The sequence below is a fragment of the Sabethes cyaneus genome, chromosome 2 (genome assembly GCF_943734655.1).
Source record: "Sabethes cyaneus chromosome 2, idSabCyanKW18_F2, whole genome shotgun sequence".
NCBI lineage: Eukaryota > Metazoa > Arthropoda > Insecta > Diptera > Culicidae > Sabethes > Sabethes cyaneus.
Window position 1 is genome coordinate 155,320,086 of NC_071354.1, and position 24,888 is coordinate 155,344,973.

At 35.7% G+C, this 24,888-nt stretch overlaps 2 protein-coding genes across 2 annotated transcripts; one reads left to right on the top strand and one right to left on the bottom strand.

Moving 5' to 3' along the window:
- Positions 1 to 5,961: 5,961 nt before the first annotated feature.
- On the top strand, positions 5,962 to 15,263 carry LOC128736228 (Bardet-Biedl syndrome 4 protein homolog). Its single transcript, XM_053830707.1, has 10 exons — positions 5,962 to 6,028; positions 6,242 to 6,387; positions 6,439 to 6,551; positions 6,616 to 6,888; positions 6,948 to 7,101; positions 7,167 to 7,289; positions 14,267 to 14,351; positions 14,417 to 14,503; positions 14,734 to 14,933; positions 15,030 to 15,263. Exons 1-10 carry the CDS (start codon positions 5,962 to 5,964, stop codon positions 15,261 to 15,263), a joined length of 1,482 nt encoding a protein of 493 aa, XP_053686682.1.
- A 6,680-nt stretch (positions 15,264 to 21,943) lies between these two features.
- Positions 21,944 to 23,639, bottom strand: LOC128736229 (UDP-glucosyltransferase 2-like). Its single transcript, XM_053830708.1, has 3 exons — positions 23,539 to 23,639; positions 22,289 to 23,482; positions 21,944 to 22,220 (listed from the first exon to the last, which is right to left on the bottom strand). Exons 1-3 carry the CDS (start codon positions 23,637 to 23,639, stop codon positions 21,944 to 21,946), a joined length of 1,572 nt encoding a protein of 523 aa, XP_053686683.1.
- Positions 23,640 to 24,888: the final 1,249 nt, after the last annotated feature.

Sequence of the window (24,888 nt, forward strand, 5' to 3'; positions counted from 1 at the left end):
GCCTGCTCTGGATCAAACGCTGCTGTGGGCTGCTTCCAGCCTAGAGTACAACGGCGCACTTGGAAGAAAGAACATACGCTCAAGATTAACAAGGCTATTCCTCCCTTATGCTGTTCTCCTGCCTCTTTCCTTGTCTGTTCCTCCTGTTCCTCAATCTCCGCTAAGGTTCCGGATGGTACTACCAGGAGGTAGGGATACCAGTTGCTGGATAAGAGGTTAAGGAGCAATTATATGTTACGTATTATCCAGCCCTCCACCCACCTGTTCTGTTTAATAGGACACCATACGAACCCTTGCTTTTCAAAAGATGACGTTTTTCTAGTGGTAGTAAAATCAAAATTTCTCACTTAGCTATGTTTACCTACCTAAAACACAATCACTAATCATATTTTATTTGTGGTACAGTTACTGTGTTATACTTAATTTTCATGACTTCTGCCTAATTTTGATAAAAAACAAATTTTTCCTATACCTCTCCATAGCATCTTACTACCATTCATCCGAGAGCCCGGAAAAGTGATTTGATACCGTACGAGAGCCAGGAGGTGAGTATGTTTGCGACATTTCAATTCGAAAAAAATAAATTTCGCAACATGAACGCAATAAATAAAAATAACTATTTATTGGTTCAGGTGTCAAACGATGTATTGCGATTAGCGATAAACACAAAAGAAATTGAGATGCATGAGATGCATAATGTTATTGCGCTGAGTAAATTTATTGTCGCGCAAAATTGAGCTGTTTTTGAAATGTACAATATGCGTTACAAAGTAACGACATCTGTTGTACTCAACAGAGAAACATTGATAGTTTCAAGCATGCTCTCAGGCATGGCGCATGATGAAACACTAGCGGCAACTTCTGTTATCTATTCTTATTCTTATTCTTATTCTTATTCTTATTCTTACTCTTATTCTTATTCTTATTCTTATTCTTATTCTTATTCTTATTCTTATTCTTATTCTTATTCTTATTCTTATTCTTATTCTTATTCTTATTCTTATTCTTATTCTTATTCTTATTCTTATTCTTATTCTTATTCTTATTCTTATTCTTATTCTTATTCTTATTCTTATTCTTATTCTTATTCTTATTCTTATTCTTATTCTTATTCTTATTCTTATTCTTATTCTTATTCTTATTCTTATTCTTATTCTTATTCTTATTCTTATTCTTATTCTTATTCTTATTCTTATTCTTATTCTTATTCTTATTCTTATTCTTATTCTTATTCTTATTCTTATTCTTATTCTTATTCTTATTCTTATTCTTATTCTTATTCTTATTCTTATTCTTATTCTTATTCTTATTCTTATTCTTATTCTTATTCTTATTCTTATTCTTATTCTTATTCTTATTCTTATTCTTATTCTTATTCTTATTCTTATTCTTATTCTTATTCTTATTCTTATTCTTATTCTTATTCTTATTCTTATTCTTATTCTTATTCTTATTCTTATTCTTATTCTTATTCTTATTCTTATTCTTATTCTTATTCTTATTCTTATTCTTATTCTTATTCTTATTCTTATTCTTATTCTTATTCTTATTCTTATTCTTATTCTTATTCTTATTCTTATTCTTATTCTTATTCTTATTCTTATTCTTATTCTTATTCTTATTCTTATTCTTATTCTTATTCTTATTCTTATTCTTATTCTTATTCTTATTCTTATTCTTATTCTTATTCTTATTCTTATTCTTATTCTTATTCTTATTCTTATTCTTATTCTTATTCTTATTCTTATTCTTATTCTTATTCTTATTCTTATTCTTATTCTTATTCTTATTCTTATTCTTATTCTTATTCTTATTCTTATTCTTATTCTTATTCTTATTCTTATTCTTATTCTTATTCTTATTCTTATTCTTATTCTTATTCTTATTCTTATTCTTATTCTTATTCTTATTCTTATTCTTATTCTTATTCTTATTCTTATTCTTATTCTTATTCTTATTCTTATTCTTATTCTTATTCTTATTCTTATTCTTATTCTTATTCTTATTCTTATTCTTATTCTTATTCTTATTCTTATTCTTATTCTTATTCTTATTCTTATTCTTATTCTTATTCTTATTCTTATTCTTATTCTTATTCTTATTCTTATTCTTATTCTTATTCTTATTCTTATTCTTATTCTTATTCTTATTCTTATTCTTATTCTTATTCTTATTCTTATTCTTATTCTTATTCTTATTCTTATTCTTATTCTTATTCTTATTCTTATTCTTATTCTTATTCTTATTCTTATTCTTATTCTTATTCTTATTCTTATTCTTATTCTTATTCTTATTCTTATTCTTATTCTTATTCTTATTCTTATTCTTATTCTTATTCTTATTCTTATTCTTATTCTTATTCTTATTCTTATTCTTATTCTTATTCTTATTCTTATTCTTATTCTTATTCTTATTCTTATTCTTATTCTTATTCTTATTCTTATTCTTATTCTTATTCTTATTCTTATTCTTATTCTTATTCTTATTCTTATTCTTATTCTTATTCTTATTCTTATTCTTATTCTTATTAATGCCAACACAGCCACAATAAAGGATTCCTGGAAATAATTTTAATTATTTCTTAGCATAGGAATATTTCAAATTATTCTCTTGCCTGTGTATTAACATTTGCAAAATATCAGAGGTATATTACAAGTGTTTAATCGGCCAGGCCAACTGTGAAGAATTGCCGCAAAGACGATTATAAGAAATAAATCTTGTGTGAATAAGTTATTCATACATAGATGCATTTCAAAATCAACAGGGGAAGAAGAAATGGGGACGTCTAGTACCAACCGTTTCTGATTAACTGTAAATTTGTTTCGTTGGGAGTATCTTTGCTAATAAAGGTTAAGTGATACTCCGGACCCTCGGGGATGAACTTATGGCATTTAGCCCAAAAGCCCGGTTGCTATTGGGCAAGGTTATAGCGCCTTATTTCGCTTACTGAAAATATATAAAATACACCAGCAAGCCAAAAGTAGATAATTAAGTATTTTAGAAAATATATAAACATTAATTTAACAACTGTGGGCATAACTTGATGTTACTGTCCAAAATTCGCCGTCACCGTCACATAAAAATTGTCGTAGAATAACTGGTTCAAGAATAATCAAAACAAGATATCCAAAGAATCGAAAACTCTCCCCTCCGGGAAAACAGAAGACTTATAACTTGCTATACATTGCCCTTTGATTTCACAGTAGAGTATATAAAAAATAAATAAATATAAGGAACGTCCTCACTCGATTTCAAATCTGGTAGTCATTACCTCATTACCTCATTGGTTACTTTCCCAATCGAGTCAGTTGAATCGGCCATGTCCTTAAATATTTTCGGAATAATATGGATAAAACGACGAATCTCGATTCAGTGGATAATATTGACAGGTATTCAATTCTTCTGGAAGTTCACGACGGCACATTCTCCGAGAAATATCGAGAACAGATCGTCAAAGTGTTAGTTCCAGATAGCAACTTCGAGTACGGAGAAGTTATTTCAATATAATTTTCACTTATGTCCGGTTTCGCAAAAGCTGCTGAATATTCGGAAGTTTTACAGCATAGACATTCACATCGAAATTCACTTGAATTTAATATTTCTTAAACACGACACTATCACACTTGTTTTCGAAAATATCTTCATGAAACGCTACAAGAGAGAAAAAATTCAGCCGCAATTTTTTTGGAAAATCTATGAAAAACGTGACAGTAAATTTTTTCGCGTCCATCCGCACGCGTAGTTTGCTACGATATTCCTAGCGGCAACTTCTGTTATTTATTATCAGAAACTAGAGGCGGTGTCCTATTGCTCGAAACCGTGAAGAACGCGTGATATTGTTATTATCTATCGAAATTGAAATTCTATTCGGACAATTTTTGAACATTATTCTTGGTTATTATCAAACCTGCGTTATTTCTGACCAATGCAATGTAAGTGACGTTTAAATAATTTTCCAATTTCCATGTAATTTTAGCGATTTAGTGAATAGTGATCCCGAGGATTTATTTTTAGTGAAGCTAGCGGTTTCGCTAACGTACTCAAAATTTATCGAAAAGTCGCTAATTAGAACTTAGCGTCGTTGATTAGCGAATTAGAAAATTAAAGAAATTGGTCCCAACACTGTTTATTGCATTAACTTTTCTGCTCAGAATGTCGCTCACTGTAAGTTATAGAGCAAAATATACAAACCAATGAGTTATTTGTAACTACTCTAATAAAGCAAGTAAACGCAGGTGTATTCGTGCTGCGCGGCACGAATAACTGACATAAAAATTACCTTTTAAGCGTAAAACCTTTCGAAAACTTAGCCTTTTAGTATAGCTGTTAGAAAACGGTCCGAGATAAATGTTTTGAGCTGCGCTCTATGGAATAAGTTTTGTTTTGGGCCGTGCGACGAATCAAAAACTATCAGTTTTTGACGATAGTTGAAGGAACATGGTATGATATAATATGACAACCCGTTCAAAGAAAAATAACAAAATTATAACACGATGAGTTCGAAATAACAAAACGCAAAAAGGGAATTTGTGATAAGTATATTTAAAAAAAATCGATTCAAAATAAACGAAAGGATAATTTTTCCTACCATCAAGCGATACAAGAAAACCGATTCATGGGAAATGCGCCCCAATTCTGGCCATAAACGCACCGTAAGGATACAAGAAACCATCGAACGAGTAAGAGAGCTAGTTCGACGGAAACCAGATCATTCTGGTCGGAGGAATTGAGAATTTCACAGTCAATATGAATATGAAGAATATTTTGAAAGATGACCTTCGATTGATTCCATACAGAATAAAGCAAGGGGTGCACGGTTAGACTAAAAAGTAGAATGTTGCAAGAGTCGAAAGACGACGGCAGCTGCTCAAGCGGCACGATGATTGTGAAATTCTGTTTTCATACGAAAGAATGTTCCTGCTGCAGGATCACCACAACCAACTAAATGATCGGATATATGTTAAAATCAATACTATATATTACATACATCATCAAAATATACTACATACAACAATACACCATACTGCTTCCTACAAAATTTAGCATCGTCTCATCAGGCGAAAACTTGGTTTACTATGAGGACAATTTTACGGAATCTTCGAAGGAGTGGCCTGCCTCTTCGCCTGCTTTGAATCCGCTCGACTTCTATGCATGGGATTATATGCTAGGCAAACGTTTGGGGCCCATTTGAGATAAAATGCCAAAATATTCGTTTGTCGTGATAAAAACGTGGTACGCAATTATCTAGTACATCCAAAGCTGCACATCAAATATCAATTGATGTAGAAAATCATTGCAATGAAGATTGAAACCCCTGCGAATTCCTGCGAGACTACATGTTAAATTACTTTTCGCTTCAATCTTGTTATCAGCTGTCGTTTTGACATACTATTTCAAGTATGCTGCAATGTATACTTTACAAAATACAAAATGTATACTTTTTTGTATGAGATTACTTCTTTCAACAGGATATTCAACTGCCGAACTGAATTTCTTTTCACGAAATTACAGCATTTTTAAAATTTATATATCAATCATGTAAAATTCTGAGTTTCCCGACCACTAGTTCGAAATAAAGGACTCAATGTTTTGGTTACAATTGAAATTATCATCTTAAATGTATGTGAAGAATAATCGTTTTGTATTAACCAGCAATGAAATCGAAGAATTCGACCACTATAGCAAAAATGACAACAATATCTGCTTTATGAATACCGATAACAGAATGCTTTCCATGAAGTTCCCACGAATTTCGTTCCTGATTTCGTTACATGCGTACTTACGTAGGTACGTATGTGTAGTTGGAGCACTGAATGGGCTCCATGGATACGAGACAGTCAAAACAAACCGCCCATCTTGCACCACTTGAGAAAACAGGATATTCTTGCCTAAGAAAACACTCGCGGTCACAAGTATAACGAAAAAAAAGTGTGAAAATTGCGACTTTGGCGAAACAAAGTGATGGACACCTACGTTTACTGCAACGGGCGCACGGATGGCTCCACGACACCCAAACACCCCGAAGCAGGTAGACAGTGTGGAAAATAGCGAGCGAACAAATGACGATTCACAATCAGTCAGAGTTCGTTTTGGCTTTTGGCGACAACCATCGTGCGCTAAGGCTCGCTCTGTGACTGTGTGGACAGTTTGCCGCAGTTCAGTTCATTAGCTTTGCTAATTAAGCTCTTCTGATTGGTCTCGTTGTTCTCGTTGTTTTTCTTTTCTTTTCTGCCATCAGAAGCGATGACAGCGCGGGCCGCGGGCAATCGCAATATGAACTGGCTCATTCATGGCCTGTACACGAGGAATGACTACTCATTGTGCAAAAAACTAATAGAAAGGCAGCTAATTATCAACTACGATAAAGAGTATTTATATTATGTAAAGGTAAGACAGCAAAAAGTTGGAAACCATCACGGTAACACTTTTCGATCGTAGGGTTTAATTTTGCGAAACGAAGACTATCCTGCTGAGGCAATCAATTGCTTCCAACAGGCCATAATGGTAAACAGGAAAAACTCCGATAACTATAAGGAACTGGCCAAGACTTTGTACGGCTTCGTCTTTGTTATCCTGAGAAAACTGAAAATGAAACTTTCGAACTTGAACTTTTAGATTTGCAATGGGTCGCTTTAAGCCGGCGTTGGAGGTGTTCCTCAAGGCGGAAACCTTACTCGAGCGACCGGATCCGGAAGTGTATCATTTTATCGGTGAACTATTCTATAAAAACTTCGGTCAACCGAAGGCGGGCCTGACGGAAGCCAAAGAATATCTTAAACAATCCGTCATGTGTGGTAAACACGTGAATAGCTATAAAATTTTGGCTGAGATTTATATCGAAGAAGGTGAAAATGTTAAAGCGATTGAAATGATCGAGAGTTGTTTGCAGTGAGTAGCCGAATGAATGAGATTAGAATAAAGAAATAATCCTTTTTTTTTTGCTCAAGAGTTTCACAGGATGACGTTGCTTTGATAACGCAGATCGGAGTGTTGTATTTAAAAATCAACGAATATCAACGAGCTTTCGAAAAGCTACTGGATGCTATTGCAATTGACGATAAGTGCACAACAGCTTTACTAGCGCTGGGATCTATACTGCAAGTATATGCCATATGATAACACAAAATATGTTATTAGAACTGAATAATTTAACTATTTGTTCTCAGTCTAAAAACGATATTGATGGGGCGTTAAATAAATACAAGCGTATTTCCAACTTACCTGAGGAGGGAGCCGAAATATGGAGTAATATCGGATTGTGTTTCTTCAAGAAGCAGAAATATATCGCCGTAAGACACATAATTATTTTGAATCGATATTTATTGGTTTAACTGAAAATTTCTATCGTCTGTAATTTATGAATCAAATGCCAAATGTCCAACAGAAAGTAGGGCACGTGCTCCAGTGTATTCACTGGAGTAATGACGGTGATACAGTAATGTTCCGATTTTGTCTACTGCCGATTTTGGGTACCCCCGATTTCATCAGCTTTCTATCCGATTTTGTCAGCCTATAAATTTTGTTTAACTTTTGTGCTTTTAAACTTGATTTATAAAACTTTTCAGACTGCTTGAAACTATTCTGATTCTCTGGGGAGAGTTTTTCAATAAAATGATGCCTTCTTGCGAGTAATTCGGGGTCAAAATTAGGGTATTTTTATAGTAAAAGTCCTATAGTTCCTAAACAAGCGAAGATAGAGGTATACTATTTTCAGCAATGTTGTGTATTTTCACTGTTTGTACAACTTTGTAAAACAGGTAAAAGTAATATTACAACTACAAAAAAAGATTAAATAGAAAAACTGATTTTAACAATTTATAAATGACAAATAGGATTTTTCTATCTTCGCTAAGAGGTAGAAGGTCTTCAGCAAAATTTCTTGTAATAATATGCTGTAAAACTTTGCAAAACACATCAATGTGTTATATTGAAACTGAAGAAAAATATTTTTTTTTTTTGCACTTTTAGGAGGATTAATCAAAGTTTGAATTCCACTGGACGATAGAACTTTTAATTTTAAGAAACTCTTCCAAAGGTTCCATAAACCTAAAACCAAGTTTTCCCGCTAAAAGCTTATGCGCACCAAAAAAGGTTCGGACCCAGTGTGCTGTGCCCTGTTCATTGAGCTTTCGGTTGACCAATTTAATTTTTATTAGAAGTCTTCGATATTGCAAGGTCGAAAGTGTTGAATTTTGAAAAAAATTTCCCATTTTGTCAGCCCAAAATTGAACATGGGGCTGACAAAATCGGAACATTACTGTATCAGGATTGATGAAACAGTTTTTGAGAGAGGAGGTTCCTCGACTTTGAAAATTGTCGTTTTAAGTAAAACGCGTTTAAAGAAATGACCTTTTTTTATTTTTCCAACCCACACTGAGTCAAAGATATGTAGAAGCGTTCTTCTATAAAAAAAACTTTAACTCGAATGTGCCAAACACTAACACAAACCCGTGTCCAGACATAATCAAAAGGTAGGGCACCCGACCTTTCAGAAGAATTTTTTTGGCCTTGCAACATTGAGCAATCGTAGGATGACGAATTTACTATTACTTACCATAATGAACCGGCCGATTAGGTTAAAAACTCCGTGCTTTCAGGTGCAATTGGACATGAATTCAAAGTTGGAATTGGACTAGGAATTAGACTTGAAATTGAACTATCAATTATGTAATGTAGAAATTGGACATGAAAATAAACTTGAAATTAAACATTAAATTAGACTTTTTTCTCTTTTCAACGACGTATAGCAGTCGGCTTTTTACTTTTCTGTTGGGAAGAATAAATGCTTAATGCGAGAAATGAAGATTCAGGCAAACTGAAAATTCTTGATATTAGGCCAAAAATATAGACTTAGCGAAGGTGAGAGTCGAACTCACAGCTCCCAATCTCTAGTTGAGCGTGTTGTTTAACCAATTACACCACTAAGCCGTCTATAGACGATAAACGGCTTAGTGGTGTAATTGGTTAAACAACACGCTCAACTAGAGATTGGGAGCTGTGAGTTCGACTCTCACCTTCGCTAAGTCTATATTTTTGGCCTAATATCAAGAATTTTCAGTTTGCCTGAATCTTCATTTCTCGCATTAAGCATTTATTCTTCCCAACATTAAATTAGACTTGAATTAAGACTAATTTGAACTTAAAGTTTTACTGCAGGTCGGATATGGACACGAAATTAGACACATAGTGTTACTTCTAATTAGGATTGACATTTTTCATCGTATTCTCTCATACGTTTTATCACTTTTCTGTTCAGTTTTTCTCTTTTCCAATTCCGTTAAACACTTTTCCACGATTTTTTCTTTTTTCTGTGCCATTTTCTTGGTTTTCGCTCTCAATTCTCTTCTGTTCCTTCTGTCTTTCCTCCTTTTCTATTACATTTCTTTTTTTTGTTTCATTGTTCCGTTTTTCTTTGTTTTTTGTCCTATTTTGCATATGTTCGGTCCTGTTCTTCCTTTTGCTTCACTCGTTTTCTTTCATCTTCTTTCCTGTTTTCCGTCCTTTCCCTTTCCTTTTTTCGTTTTCAGTGGTCGTCATTTTCTAACTCTTTTTAACCCATTTCTCACAATTTTTTCGTCCTCGTTTAGTACGTTTTTCCCCTTTTTGATGCATCAGTTTTCCTTCTTTTCTGTCACGTTTATTCTGTTTTGGTTCCTTTTTTCTCTTGCTCTCCAGGTTTCCTGTGTTATTTCCCATTTTCGTCTCTTTCTCTCTTGTTTCATCTTTTTCTTTGGTCCGTTATTCGTGTTTTTCTTGTCTAATACAGATAAATCTTGTTTCCCTATTTGTTGTCCCAACTTCTCTCTTTATATCTCATGTAACATCTATTTCCCATTCTGTTCGTTTCCTCTATCATTTTTTCTTTTTTCCCTTTGTTTGTTTCGCTTTTCTTCTTTTCCTATCTCGTTTTTTCATTCTTTAAAGGCCTGATTTTCCTCTTATTTTTCTCTTTTCTGTCCCGTTTTTCGTTTTTTCTTCTATTTTTCTCCGTAGAGAGACCCATTTATCAACTCTTGCTGCCATTTTCTGTTCCGTTTCGTCATTTTTTTTATTTTTTTCCCCATTTCAACACTATTTCTCGTTTTTCATTTTCATCTGTTCCGCTCTTCCTATTCTTACTAGTTTCACTTCTTCGCTGTCTTTTTCTATCACGTTTACCTCTTTTTCTGTTCTCGTTTCTCCATTTCTTTACCCCTGTATTGAGATGGTGGACTTATGAGCATTTTTTTTGGTAATTCAGCCAGCTTGTTCCTCCCCACGTTGACGGTCACACTTCGAAATGCATGAGACTTTAGTAGTCCACTGCATGTCACTGTTATGGATGTTAAGCATTTCTTTATTTCTTTACCCCTGTATTTTCGTTTTCTTTTCTTTCCATTATTTTATTTCTTCTTCTTTGTCTCGTTTTTTTCACTTTTCTATCCATTTGATCCATTTTTTCTTGTTTGTTTTTTCTTCTTCCTCTCGTTTCACTTCTTTTATTTGTTATTCTCCCTTATTTTCTATATTTCTGTCTCCTCTTTTTGCGTCATCTTCCCACTTTTTCTCTCCAGTTTTCTTCTTTTCTACTTGTTTTCTCATCCATTTTGTCACTGTATTTTCTTTTGGTTTTCGTGTTTCATGCTAATTTTTCTTCTCTATTTCTCTGGTGTGTGTCCACTTTTTCTATCCTGTTTGTTCAGTTTTTGTCGCGTTTTGTCCAGTGCTCTGTTCTTTCTCCTTTTTTTATTCAGTTTGTTTATTCATACGGCTCGCGCACTTTTCTGTCTCCTTCTCACTTTTTTTTATTTTCTTGCTTTTTTCTGGAGAGCACCGGAAATGGGCTATCACTGGATTCATCGGTAGTTTATCTATGAATATGTTAAAAAAATTTACTAACATTTTCATAAAAAACTATTTGCTCGACGTCAGTGATGGTCAAACTGTTGCCTTTGAGATGAACCATGCGGCCCACTGATTTGATAGATGGTGGACTTATGAGTATTTTTTTGATAACTCAGCCAGCTTGTTCCTCCCACGTTGATGTCCACTGCATGTCACTGTTATGGATGTTGAACAAACCAGCAAAATCCCTCTTTGTCAACGTTTCACGTTTAATAGCCCCCCCCCCCCCCACCACCCTCTCCTCACCATCCCGCTCTTTCCCCTCCATACCAACAAAATTTTTCATCGCTTTGCCATATCGTCTCTCCATCAGTTGTAGAACCACCGTTTCAACAGAAACGTTTAATTTGTAAATTTCGCATCACCAATGATTTCATCGACTCGAGCTCAACTCTCAGGGGCCTGCTGGATTTTGGAGATGACTCATTTAAGAGAATCGCACGAAATAACTTTCAGCTTCCTTTGACAGGGAGTGACGTAGTGTAGACCCTATTAGGTTAATTTTTTTGTGCTTGAAAGTTACTTTTGATGGACCCGCATTGCTTGGTTCAATGGTCTTTAACAGAATTCATTTGCTTCAATGCTGTTTTGCGCCGCGCTGGGTGTAACTGTACAGTAATAAGCATCAGCAATAAAATTGTTGAAATTAAAGAAAAGAAGAAAACTTTTTCCAAACTGATTCTGCTATTTATAATTATCTTCGACAGATACGTATTACACCAACGACTTGCAGGCTTCATCAGTGTCTGTTTTCGAACTCGTTAAGTTTACTTTCGAGTGCGATATTATACCCAACATCAAGTCTAATTTTACCACTAATTCAGCGTCCAGTTTCACGATAAATTTAAAATTTTATTTCAAGTCCAATTTCATGTCTTCAAATAGTCTAATTCCAAATCCAATTCAGACTCAAATTTAAGTTGAATGTTATGTCCATTTTTAAATTTGATTTAATGTTAAGTCCAATTTTAGTCCAATTTCATGTCTAATTTAAAATCCAATTTCAAACCCATTTTGAAATTCAATTTCAAGTAGAAGTCAGGTCTAATTTCAAATCCGATTTCAAGTCCGATTTCCAGTTCAAATTGAAGTAAACATTCAAGCGCAAGCTAATCTAAATTCAAGTCTAACATCATGTCCAATTTCAAATTCAGTTTAGGTTCAATTCAAAGTCCATTTTTGTGTCGAATATCAAGTTCACTTTCAAGCAGCATTGCCAACCTTCCAGATTTGTCTGGATTTTCCAGACCTTTTGATGCCTAATCAGACAAAAAAGACGCTTTTCAAACATTGTCTTCCATTAGGTCAAATGACAGCCAGATTTTTGCCAGACATTTTTATTCTCGTTTTCCAGATTTTCGTAAAAACCGGTTGGCAACGCTGCTTTCAAGTCTAATTTTAAACCTAATTTCAAACTCAGTTTGATTTTTGTAGAAAAATTTCAAGTTTGATGTATAGTGCGATGCCATGTCTAATTTCATGGCCAGAGGTCATTGCAGCCCAAGGCATTCAAACGGCAATCTAATTTGCCCCGTACCATGCCGAGACTTTTTTTACGTTCCTCTAGTGGTTTTCATGACCGATTTCATAAAACCGCCAATGAAACTATGAACTCAAGCAGAACTTTCTGATGACCGCTAAAAAACTGCCTTCAGCCCGCTCTTCAGAAGATTTTTTTAAGTAGCCGTATTACGCTCTGCTGAAAGCAGCAATAAAACTGATTGAGCTTTCGCTGCTTGACAGCCACCGCCATAATTTATTAATACTTTTCGCTCTGGTAAAAAAGCTAAATCAGTTCGCCAGCTTTATCCACATGAAAATACATTCGTGAGCAGAAACGTTAAAGTTTTACTGTCAGATCATCCTTTCTTAATAACTACTTTCTGTACAACACTTTGCTTCGAAGATTTTTTGTTTGTGAGCTAAAATAAAATACAGTTGGATTAAGAATTAGGCATGGCTCGATTTTGGCATGGTTCGATTTTGACAACAAAAGTATTTGTTTTTGGCAACACAAGATATTTCACTTCCAAAAATATGCTTAAATATCAATCAGTTTCTGTATACATGCTTTAAATAACGAAAAAATTATGCCCACAGTATGTTCATGAAAAATAGTTATGTGATTTCGAACAATAATATTTTTATTGCCGTAGGACTACGTCTTACCGCAGGGTGTCAATAACTTATTTGGACCAGACGGATGGTGGACTTTTTAAATATAAAATGGTTGCAATCGTTGATTATTGAGATTTAGTCAATTTCTAAAGTATTTACATTAAATTTTTTCATATCGAAAAAGGGTCTCGATTTTGGCACGGTTTCGATTTTGGCAACATAGGCGACTCGCATTTGTTGCCAAATTTGAAATTCTACTGTACTAGAATGTGACAGAATGGCCTCGCTTAACAAAATGATTTTGGTGTTGAACTCTAATATTTTTCATAATAACAGCAATAAATCTGTTTGGTCAGGGTGTTACCGTTTTAATAGCTCTATACTACTAACAGATATATTACGGTTTGACAAGCAACCGTAATAAGATCAATTTTGGTTGGTGCTCCATATTGTATTGCTACACCACATTTATGATAAGTTTATTAGAGACGTGGGGCAGCTAATTCGTTTTATCATGGTAATAGGTCGGACTCGATTATCCGGGTGAAAAAAAAATTTATGATATTAAACACGTTTTGAATACAAACACATTTCAAAAAACCTCACGGTGCTCCCGCAGACCGTTATTATCAAAAAAAGCTCCATGAAATCAAACCTCACCAGTCGATTCGTGAGGTTGTACTGCGTCTCTGGTGAAATTTTCAAAATCCTCCTGCGGTGGAAATTTGAGTTACGCCCATTTAAGTGCCGTAAGTAATAAAACAATGTAAAAACAACGAAACACTCATTGAAAACCATGTGTCCGATTTCATGAAGCATTTTTTTTTTTGATAATAACGATCTGGGGGGCACCATGACCTATTTAAAAAAGTATTTCATCCGGATAATCGAGTCCGACCTGTATAAGTAACCACAATAAATTTGCATTATCAACAGTTTTAATATGGTTTTATAGCTAGCTATAAGTGTGTTTTGACTCGTATACTCTTGATATTGCTTAATAAGAAAAATCAGAGGTAATTATTGATACCGTAATAAAACTTTTATAAATTCAAGTAAAACTAAGTGGTTTTAGATTTGTTACTTTGAGGGACACGAGCCTTAGTGCGAAGGTTCAATCTAGGCACGCCAATGATGCCAAATGCCACTTAATCAAGATTCCAAATTAATTCAAAATTAAATTCGACATTGTAAACTGTGAACATAACCTAATTCTTATTTATTTTATTTCCAATTTCTCTAACCTAATCTGGTTAAACACAAGGCTATATCGTGCCTGAAGAAAGCTATTTGGGTAGCTCCGTTAAATTTTAACGCTCTTTACAATCTAGGATTGGTGCTGGTAACGGGTGAGACATTATTCGCAACGTTTTAAGTTGTTTTTCACCCCTTGATAACCTTATTTTTCCGGCAGCCCAGCAATACGTAAGTGCCTTTCAAACGCTAGCCGCAGCGATCTGTCTCCGTCCGGACAATGCGGACTGCTACATGCTTTTGGGAAGTGAGTATAAGTCAAATTTCAAATTATTGAAGATTTTTAAAGGCTAATTTGCATTACTTTCCTCAGCTTGATTTGAATTATATCTAGATTTTTTAAGATCAATATAAGGCAACACCTTGTCTCAATTATTTGCTACTGATTTATCGTATTTTAACAGATCCAAAAGTGCTCACTAATCAGTTTGAAATATAATTACAGTTATGGTGTTTTAATGTTTAATGTCCTCATAGCTTGCCTCCGCCATCTCAACGATCCGGGAAATGCATACCTTGCAATGGAAAAGTCAACGATGCTACCGGATGCGATAAAAAATCCCCTAATCTACTTAAACTTTGCTCTCTATTGTTACGAGATTGGAAAACCGGAACAGTCGGTGTCGTATCTGGCGAATTTCATCGAAATGACTCAACACATCAGCGTTCACCGAGAGGTGTGTAACCGTGTGGCACAGTAATGAGAGTGTGCTTTTCCCGCAAGTCGTGCTTCATAAATCCCTAATCATGTAATTTTACGCTTTCCTGCACAGTATCTGAAGATGGCAGACAGGCTAAATGCTGTCCTAGCTTCGTCTGCTAGCCTGCGGCTGCCGATTCCTGCGGGTGGCGGTGTTCCTGCTGCTGACGGAAGCGTGACCCCAACAATCGGTGCTTCCACTTCAACGGAACAAGCCGCCACCGCCATTGGAATGCATAATGAGGACGAAAAAACAACTTCGGATGATGGCGCTAGGGCAAATCGGAATGATAATGACGAAACATAAAATGATGTACCGGAACGGAAAAATGAGGCTAGACGTGACCAAAAAACGTGTAACTAAAGGTTGTTTTGTCTTGTGGTCGTTTGTAGAATTAGCACAATTTATAAAATATATTTTAACCAAGTGACAACTACATACATTTTTTTCCGACACATTGAAGTCAATCCAAGCCTTCATCCTGTTCTCAAATTTTGGAATTTTGGAAAGAATACTGTTTTGTAGATTAAGAATTAAAATAAATATTTCGTTTTTCTTGTAGTAAATCTTTACTTTACGTACCAACTACGTAAATAAACATATAGGGCAACAACGCACATTGAATGCAAAGCAAATTTTAACGAAGCTTTTCCGTCTTTTGGGTATGTGACTGACTAACTAATTTCGTAGTTCTTATGTAGTTGACAGTTCTAACGACGCCAACTCCTAAGAAGCCAACAGATCTCGATAAAAAAGGTTGGCCACTCGATTGCCGAATTACTGGGAGCCGTTTATATTTTTGATAGTCTGTATGGTATGTCATGCCATCCTGATAAAACCATGTGTCTTTCAACTATCCAAATAGGGCAGCTACTCGGCTTTCCTTAGTTCAGAAAGCGGCAATTAATCATCGAGATCAGAGATGGAAAATCAGCAATTTTGATCAAATCAGTGAGCAATCGCAACAAGCACACTTGTTGTCGCTTGAATCACACGATTCTGATCTCTTATCAATTCACAGCTGTCGATAACAGCGTAACATTTAACCTAGCTGCAAGAAAAAAAGGCTACTTATGTTGTTTGTATTGAGATTCACGCACTGTAAACAACCGATCATCTGTATCTGTCATATTTCTTACCGCAATCAATGAATGCACATGATCTGATATGAGGTGTGTCATAATCTGTACAGATCGCGACAAAGTATTTATCGCTTTCAAGTTGTGACGTCAATGAATCTGAATCTAATTGCTCCTATGTTCTTGATAGTTACAAGCGATTTTTTTACATCTCTGATCGAGATTGAAACATGTCTCATCATCATTGAGTATAATCTCTACCGATTTCGTATTACCATGAAGCGTCGTGGCATTTTAATGGTCGAGTCTATCGCAGCTTATACACATATCATCAATCTGAGGTATTTCCGAAATCTAAAGTGAACCATGGAATGCCCACGGAAAGTAATATTGTCCCAGCATTTGATCTCCAAGAGATTAGACGAGTGATTTCTAAAACTAATAAAGTCGCCAGATAGTTTTACAACAAATCTTCATAAACACGGCCGAGAAACACTGGCAACGACTTCACCCTGCGTTGCTTACAAGGTCTGCGAAGAGGAGAAGCTACCTACGAGATGAAAGGGAGTTTTTGTCCCATCTACAAACGTGGGTGGTCAACTTGACTGGTGCAACGATCGTGATGTAACACTCTCAAACACTACCAAATCTTCCAGTTTCTGTAACGTAGGCTGTCACCGATAGCAAAAGGTTTCTCAGGGAATTATCAAATGGGTTCATGGAAGCTCGCGTCACTGTCGACCAAATTTTCACCATCCAACAGATCTTGCAGGAATGTCAGGAATAGAACGTGTTCACGCATCACATTTGTATTTATCGATTTCAAAGCAGCATATAATCGATTAATCACGGGTGGTGTGTCCCTTTAAGATGTTGCGATGTTTGAGATAAAGTGACGGCCTTTTTTGCTTTTATGTGAGTGATCGGACGAGCAGGCATCGAAACGAGCAGCACTATTTTTATTCAGCAAGGAAGGCCAACTCCTAGACTTCGCAGATATTTTTGATATTATGTCCAGAAACTTGCGACGACGGAGGCAATCTATTTAAATTAGATTGAAAGCGAAGGGTAAGAGAAATGGGTTAAAAAAATTCACCGGATAACAACAAATACATTAAAGGCTCAAACGCTCCCACGGACTAAATCGATGACGGCGAAGAAATAGAAGTGCTAGGTTAATTCGTGTATTTAGGATAGGTGGCGACCGCGGATAACAACACGATAAATTTCGTTAATTTCGTCTCGTTTTGCCGGCATTACATGAATGAAGAATTTGCAACGTACACCGAACCGAAAGCAGCGTGTGATCGAGTTGATCACGGTATCTTCCTTGCAAGGCTAGAGAAAATGGGAGTTTTCTCTCCGTTCTGTAAGTAGCTAGTCTCGTACCTAACGCAGCGTACGCTCGGTTGAGAGTACGAATTTTCCAATATATTTAACAACAACTCTGGCATACCACTGGGTAGCAACCTTGGACCACTGGTAGTTTCTTTTTGAGTACCGTGAACGTACCATATTCTGCGCAGTTAAGACATTTTAATGATTCCTCCGCTATTATAAGTATTCTAGAGTTAAATTGATAACGTTGATAGCAGCAACATGTAGTGCTACGGTCTATAATATATGGTAAAAAACATGGGAATTAAAAGTCGACCAACAATTGAGTATATCTTGCGTTTTGTAAACTTATCCACGGTGCCTAATTCTGCGCACTCTCTTGCCCATGTTCCTAATTCTGCGCATGTTTGTTCCTAATTCTGCGCACCTAAAAAGTAACAATAAACATTCATACCATGTAGTTTATGTCTTTATACGTTGAAAGCACATCAAAAATCCGACATTAGCCATGACCATGATTAAATCCATGATCTGGCCTTCTTGTGCTGTCCAGGTGGCACAGGAACATTTTTATCATTTGGATTGGCTTATTTTAAATATTTTATTGTCGATAACGTGAAGGGCGAGTTCATTCGGGTTTTCTCTATACTGAACATTATACTTTAGACTAATATTAACAATTGTGTTTTCATATAGAAACCACTTCCCCACTCCCTGACAGCTCAATGAAGTTCGACTGTCAAAAAAAATCAGAAGACATGGTTTCATGAATTATCGCTCGTAGGTTCGGACCCCGAGACATTGCACAGGATTCCAATCAATGCAAGTTAAAGGTTCTATTTGAATTTCTATACCTCTATACCTCAGCCATTTGGGAGAAGTTGCGTATTTTTTCGCGATTTCTGTACAGGTTACATTACTGCGCAGAATTTGGAACATGAATAAAAAATCTGTGCCTAAATCTGCGCACTACTGCATCGCATTTTTCCAACGAAAACAAGGCATGCAATCACTCTTTTTGCCTAAAACATGACTAAAACTAATTATTCTTTTTAATTATGCTGGGTAATTTAATCATTGCAAAGAATTTCGATCATTATTTTGTTAATTTTCTAGAAGGACAGTTTTAGCGTTGGCGCTAACGACGTTGTTTTCTGACATATAAAATACTTTCAGTTTCACTTTAATTTATTTCGCTGTCAAATATTATGGCCCTTTTGTGAATAATGGCTTAATATTCAACAGAGATTTATAAAAAAATAACACAATGGCCATAGTTATGCACAATGTTGATAAATACATATATAAAGAAAAATGCGCAGAATTAGGAGCTGCGCAGAATATGGTACGTTCACGGTAAATGAATTGCCAGTTTTCCCACCATCTGGCTGTCGGTCTGTTTATGCCGACGATATAAAAATCTTTAGGATAGTTTAAGCGGACTCCGACTGCATTGAACTACCACGCCTAGTGGACAGATTTAAAGATTGGTACTCGAGTAACATGCTTACCCTCAGTACATTGATTTGCATAGCCATCTCATGCGGTAGCAGGCGAATCACTTTTATGATGGGATAATTGTTATAAAGAATCGATCATATCCCTTGATAGCGCACAATCCTTTCATATGTACTATAACGATCTTATCTCAAGAGTTAACGAGCTGCTTGGGTTTGATTTTAAAATAACAAAGGAGTTCCGCGGCCCTTACAGTCTTGGGTCATTGTTACTGTTCACTGCTACAATCTATTATGGTATTCGCTGCCGTAATCTGATATTTTTGTTCTTGTTCTTGTTCTTGTTCTTGTTCTTGTTCTTGTTCTTGTTCTTGTTCTTGTTCTTGTTCTTGTTCTTGTTCTTGTTCTTGTTCTTGTTCTTGTTCTTGTTCTTGTTCTTGTTCTTGTTCTTGTTCTTGTTCTTGTTCTTGTTCTTGTTCTTGTTCTTGTTCTTGTTCTTGTTCTTGTTCTTGTTCTTGTTCTTGTTCTTGTTCTTGTTCTTGTTCTTGTTCTTGTTCTTGTTCTTGTTCTTGTTCTTGTTCTTGTTCTTGTTCTTGTTCTTGTTCTTGTTCTTGTTCTTGTTCTTGTTCTTGTTCTTGTTCTTGTTCTTGTTCTTGTTCTTGTTCTTGTTCTTGTTCTTGTTCTTGTTCTTGTTCTTGTTCTTGTTCTTGTTCTTGTTCTTGTTCTTGTTCTTGTTCTTGTTCTTGTTCTTGTTCTTGTTCTTGTTCTTGTTCTTGTTCTTGTTCTTGTTCTTGTTCTTGTTCTTGTTCTTGTTCTTGTTCTTGTTCTTGTTCTTGTTCTTGTTCTTGTTCTTGTTCTTGTTCTTGTTCTTGTTCTTGTTCTTGTTCTTGTTCTTGTTCTTGTTCTTGTTCTTGTTCTTGTTCTTGTTCTTGTTCTTGTTCTTGTTCTTGTTCTTGTTCTTGTTCTTGTTCTTGTTCTTGTTCTTGTTCTTGTTCTTGTTCTTGTTCTTGTTCTTGTTCTTGTTCTTGTTCTTGTTCTTGTTCTTGTTCTTGTTCTTGTTCTTGTATTAGCAGAAGGAGTTGTTGTGTTGTGTTGTGTTGTGTTGTGTTGTGTTGTGTTGTGTTGTGTTGTGTTGTGTTGTGTTGTGTTGTGTTGTGTTGTGTTGTGTTGTGTTGTGTTGTGTTGTGTTGTGTTGTGTTGTGTTGTGTTGTGTTGTGTTGTGTTGTGTTGTGTTGTGTTGTGTTGTGTTGTGTTGTGTTGTGTTGTGTTGTGTTGTGTTGTGTTGTGTTGTGTTGTGTTGTGTTGTGTTGTGTTGTGTTGTGTTGTGTTGTGTTGTGTTGTGTTGTGTTGTGTTGTGTTGTGTTGTGTTGTGTTGTGTTGTGTTGTGTTGTGTTGTGTTGTGTTGTGTTGTGTTGTGTTGTGTTGTGTTGTGTTGTGTTGTGTTGTGTTGTGTTGTGTTGTGTTGTGTTGTGTTGTGTTGTGTTGTGTTGTGTTGTGTTGTGTTGTGTTGTGTTGTGTTGTGTTGTGTTGTGTTGTGTTGTGTTGTGTTGTGTTGTGTTGTGTTGTGTTGTGTTGTGTTGTGTTGTGTTGTGTTGTGTTGTGTTGTGTTGTGTTGTGTTGTGTTGTGTTGTGTTGTGTTGTGTTGTGTTGTGTTGTGTTGTGTTGTGTTGTGTTGTGTTGTGTTGTGTTGTGTTGTGTTGTGTTGTGTTGTGTTGTGTTACACATGAAGAACGAAAATTATATCTGTTGCCCACACTGGCCTTGCCGCCCCTCCCGTCAACCATTTTGCTTATGTGTTATATTGCTATACCTGTGTAAGTTGTATACATTGGAATGACAGTAATCGATCAGTCGGATAAGTCAGCAGCTTTGGTAAAGAACTGGTGAAGACCGAAAGTGATAAACGATATACCGTGCTAGAATGCCAAATTTTAATTAAAATAATACTAAACTTAAAATTAGGTAAACATTATTTCTAGTGTTACAAAACTAACGTCAATCAATTCTTGCTAAAGTTATTGCTCAATGAATGCTTAATTAACCTAATACTTGATAGCTAAAGGACTGACTGGTAAGATGAATATGATAATATCTTACAGCTACATTGATACGGTCTTACCAAATAGGTTACGTAATATATCTTAAATCGAGGATAGAAATCATTATGTATAATTAACAAAACAGAACAGCAAAGCTGATACAATCGTTGAAACTACTTACTAATAGTTACTTGTTACCCGATCATATGATTCTAACAAAAATATTACAGAATTGTAGCACTAGTTTTATCAAAATTTGTTATAAATGTAATAGAAAAATTTGCCACACAAAAAATGTTCTGCAAAGATTCCAGCTCGTTCTGCTATTTATAACAGGCTTTGTTACAATTTGGTTATAGAGCAAGACAGAATGCTGATTTTTGATCTTGATATAAACTAGATAAAATTATATCACAATTTGTTATATATGTGATATGCCTAGAGCGGATTTTGCTACAATTTTTGTTATTTTAACTACTTACGAGACCAAGTTTATAACAAAACATAAAGGTGATTTTGTTATAAAATACTTGGTATTTAGAACTCATCCCGTTATAAATTTGATATTTTCATTTGATCGGGTACCAACAATACTGCAGAGCCGGCTAAAAGGAACTAAACGTAAATAATCTCAATACTCCGGTAGATGCCAAAATGCTTACATTCTAAAAGAAAACAATGCTAATAGTTAAATTTACAGGTTTATCAAATTAATTATCAATTGTAAACTGTGTGCAATTTCCAGGAAAATCATATTCTCTGTTTCAATCTAAACCGGATCACGCGTTTCATTTGTTATCGGTAGAGAATTATAATTTCGAATATTTCCCGTTGAATTGAATTCAACAGTATGAACTGGAAAATAATAATTAAATGAATGTGCATATTGATCCCCCAACAAACATTTTTGTTGATTAGTAGCTTATTCAACCGTTGTATGGCTAACTACCTGGTTGTAAGCGCTTGATAAACTGTTATACGACAAAAATGTTTGATGGGCCACCTTCTTTATACAAACAATAGTTTCTCGTAGTAACTGTTATTAAACAAAAGGCAAAACAAAAACAGCAAATTTATTCGTGTTTCGATTTCGCTGGTTTCACTTTTGTAAGTGATACTTTTCTAATGATTTTGCAGACCAATACTGAAACTGCCACCAGCAGTAGCAAGCAGGGCACAATAACATCGAACGAATACTTTACAAACCAACTCAAATTTATGGCATTTGACTGCAGAATACGGTTATCGGGATTACGAAGGACCCACTCCACCCACCAAATAGCGCGATCGAGGGGATGTTCCTTTTGGTCCCGGAAAAGCTTTGACAAACGAGCCATATTGTTGCGGTACCTATAGTGATAAAAATAAAGCAAATTTCTTTATCTATTCCAGCTGACGATACCAGACAAAGCAGTTACCTTTTATCGGTCATTACCTCCCGAATAGCATTAGCAAGATCATTACGGTTAACATTGGCGATTGATAAACGTTTGCCCACACCCATTTCGGAGCAGTAGTTTATGTTACGGTTTTGGTCTGCAAACACTGGAAATCCAATTATTGGAACACCATGCCAAATTGCCTCCTGGGTACTTAAAAGACCACTATGAGTGATGAACAACTTTACGTTCGGATGTGCGAGTAAATCATTCTGTGGCATCCACTTTCGAATGTAGACGTTTTCCGGAACTTCAATTGGCATGCTATCGGATTCAAATTTCCACAAAAACTGATACTGTGGAAATTGCTTCATTGCACTCAAAATTTCTATGATTCGTTTGTTACCCAATAAATCGCTGCGAATGTTAGTTCCTAACGAAAACAAAATTACTCCATTTGTGGATTTTTCCACCACACTTTTAATATCCGCTGGAAGTTCTTTTGGTTTAATTATTTGCAATCCACCGACTGAGATAACGTTGGGCATTGAAGGCTCGGGCATTGAAGGCTCCGAATATTGAATAATTGGATTGGAATTGAGTAGAACGATTCGCGTATCCTTTTCAAATTCTCCAACGTACGGAATATCTGGCATCACCTGTCGAACTAATTTATGCACAGCTGGTGTAACTTGATAGTCCTTCAGAAGTTCCTCCCAGTGGTTGTAAAAGAAATTCATGAATCGCTGGAAGTAGGTCATCCGTTCAGGGGCATCAAATTCGTGGTTTGGAACCATTCCAGAGTAGGAGTAAGCTCCGGACATTGAAGTTGTCGTCGTTAAACCGTGGAATGCTGTCGCAGCAATAAGCGGAGGACGACCAAATTTATGTTGGGCTAGTGAAACCATGCACGGACCTTGAAGATAATCGTTGATAATCAAGTCGAATTTAAAATCTTTTGGATAATCCAAGATCTGTTGAAGTCCTTTAGATTTCAACGAAAACTCGCAACCATGTGTAACATAATCGCTGAACAAGTACAGCATGGAAAACGGGTTGATATCTGTCATAGACAAGAAATCGGTCAATTCCGTATTGTTCTCGTGAAAAGCTTCGTACACCCCTTCGACTTTGATAAAGGTTACGTTCGGCGGTGGTTTCAACTCAACATCTACGCTCAACGCCGTCACATTGTGACCTTTTGCCGCCAACCCGTACATAAGTGCACGGTGCCTGTGAATAAGATGGTATATTTTTACTTAACCAAAATTGACCTCTTAATAACTAACCAAATAAAATGACTCGGTGAAGCAACTCCATCAATATACAAAATGTTGGCAGCGTTACCAAAACCAATTGACACTATTAAAAGTAACAGAAATTGAAACATTTTGGCAGTCCTCTACTCAACAGACAAACCTGCACTGGCCGCCAAACTTCGCGAATAATAGCGTAGCGGCTAGCTTTCGTGAACGAACGTGAATTTAACCAATGGCAAGCATTCAATTAAGAGGCGCACTCTCGTGCTCTATCTCCACTCCATAGAGTTCATTCTTATCTGCCACTTTGGAAAGTGCAAAGTCACCACATGAATTATTTGATTAAAATGACAATGACCGCCAAATATGGATGCTTATCACACGTGTTCTAGACTGCATCACAGTGCCTAATATGGCTAACGATGAATGATATCAGTGTCGGTAGGATAGCGCGGAGCTGGTTGATTAGCTTTTAAATAAAGGTTACATAATAAATAAGAAGTAATTAAATAACTTTTGTTGTTTAGGTTAAAATTGAGTTTGCTTTATAGTTTCAATAAAAAACTCAAAAAAGCTGTGTTTTGCGCTGTCGATTTTACATGTATTTTGACGAAAGACTACGTCTTTCAGGCAAGGATGGCACGCGCAGTTTAATTCGGTTTTGCCATTTCGACTGTACCGCCTTAGCTAAGCAGTATTTTCAAAAGTCGTGTATAGAACAGTTGTAGAGTTAGTTATAATCTACAACATTGCTGAACTAAACATTACATTACTAAACATTATCTTTTGTAGTAATGGTGCTATAAGGCTGTAATGGCTGTAATTTGCACCAATGGACCGGAAAATCTTTTACGCATCGACCTAAATAATAACCCGAATTAATCCACCTGGCGGTATGGCCTAGCCATTCTACTGCCGCAAGCCATTCTAATGCCGCATTTCTTTCCTAGGGTGCGTAAATACTTGGAAGCGTCAATTAATTTACATTGTGAACACCTTATTTAGTTTTATAATGTTTACGTGATTTATAGTAACACTAGCTGACCCGACAAACTTCGTACTGCCACAAATTAAACTGTGTTGTACCATAAATCGTGAATCTCGAATGACCTTTGTCAAATCTTGAGTTTTGCATGTTTCTGAGAAGTTCATGGGTGGTTTAATATACAAATTTTCCTCAAAGTAAAGTAGAAAACAACTCCCCCCATTGTTTAGCTTGATAAAATAAAGCAGATAGCATTTAAATATTCGCCATCATTATAAACCATTTCGCCGAATACCATTTTGCGGAACACCAATTCTCGGTTGACCATAACGCGGGATATAGAGTTTCGCAGAATACCATTTCGTTGAAAACCTTACGCGGGATGTACCATTGCA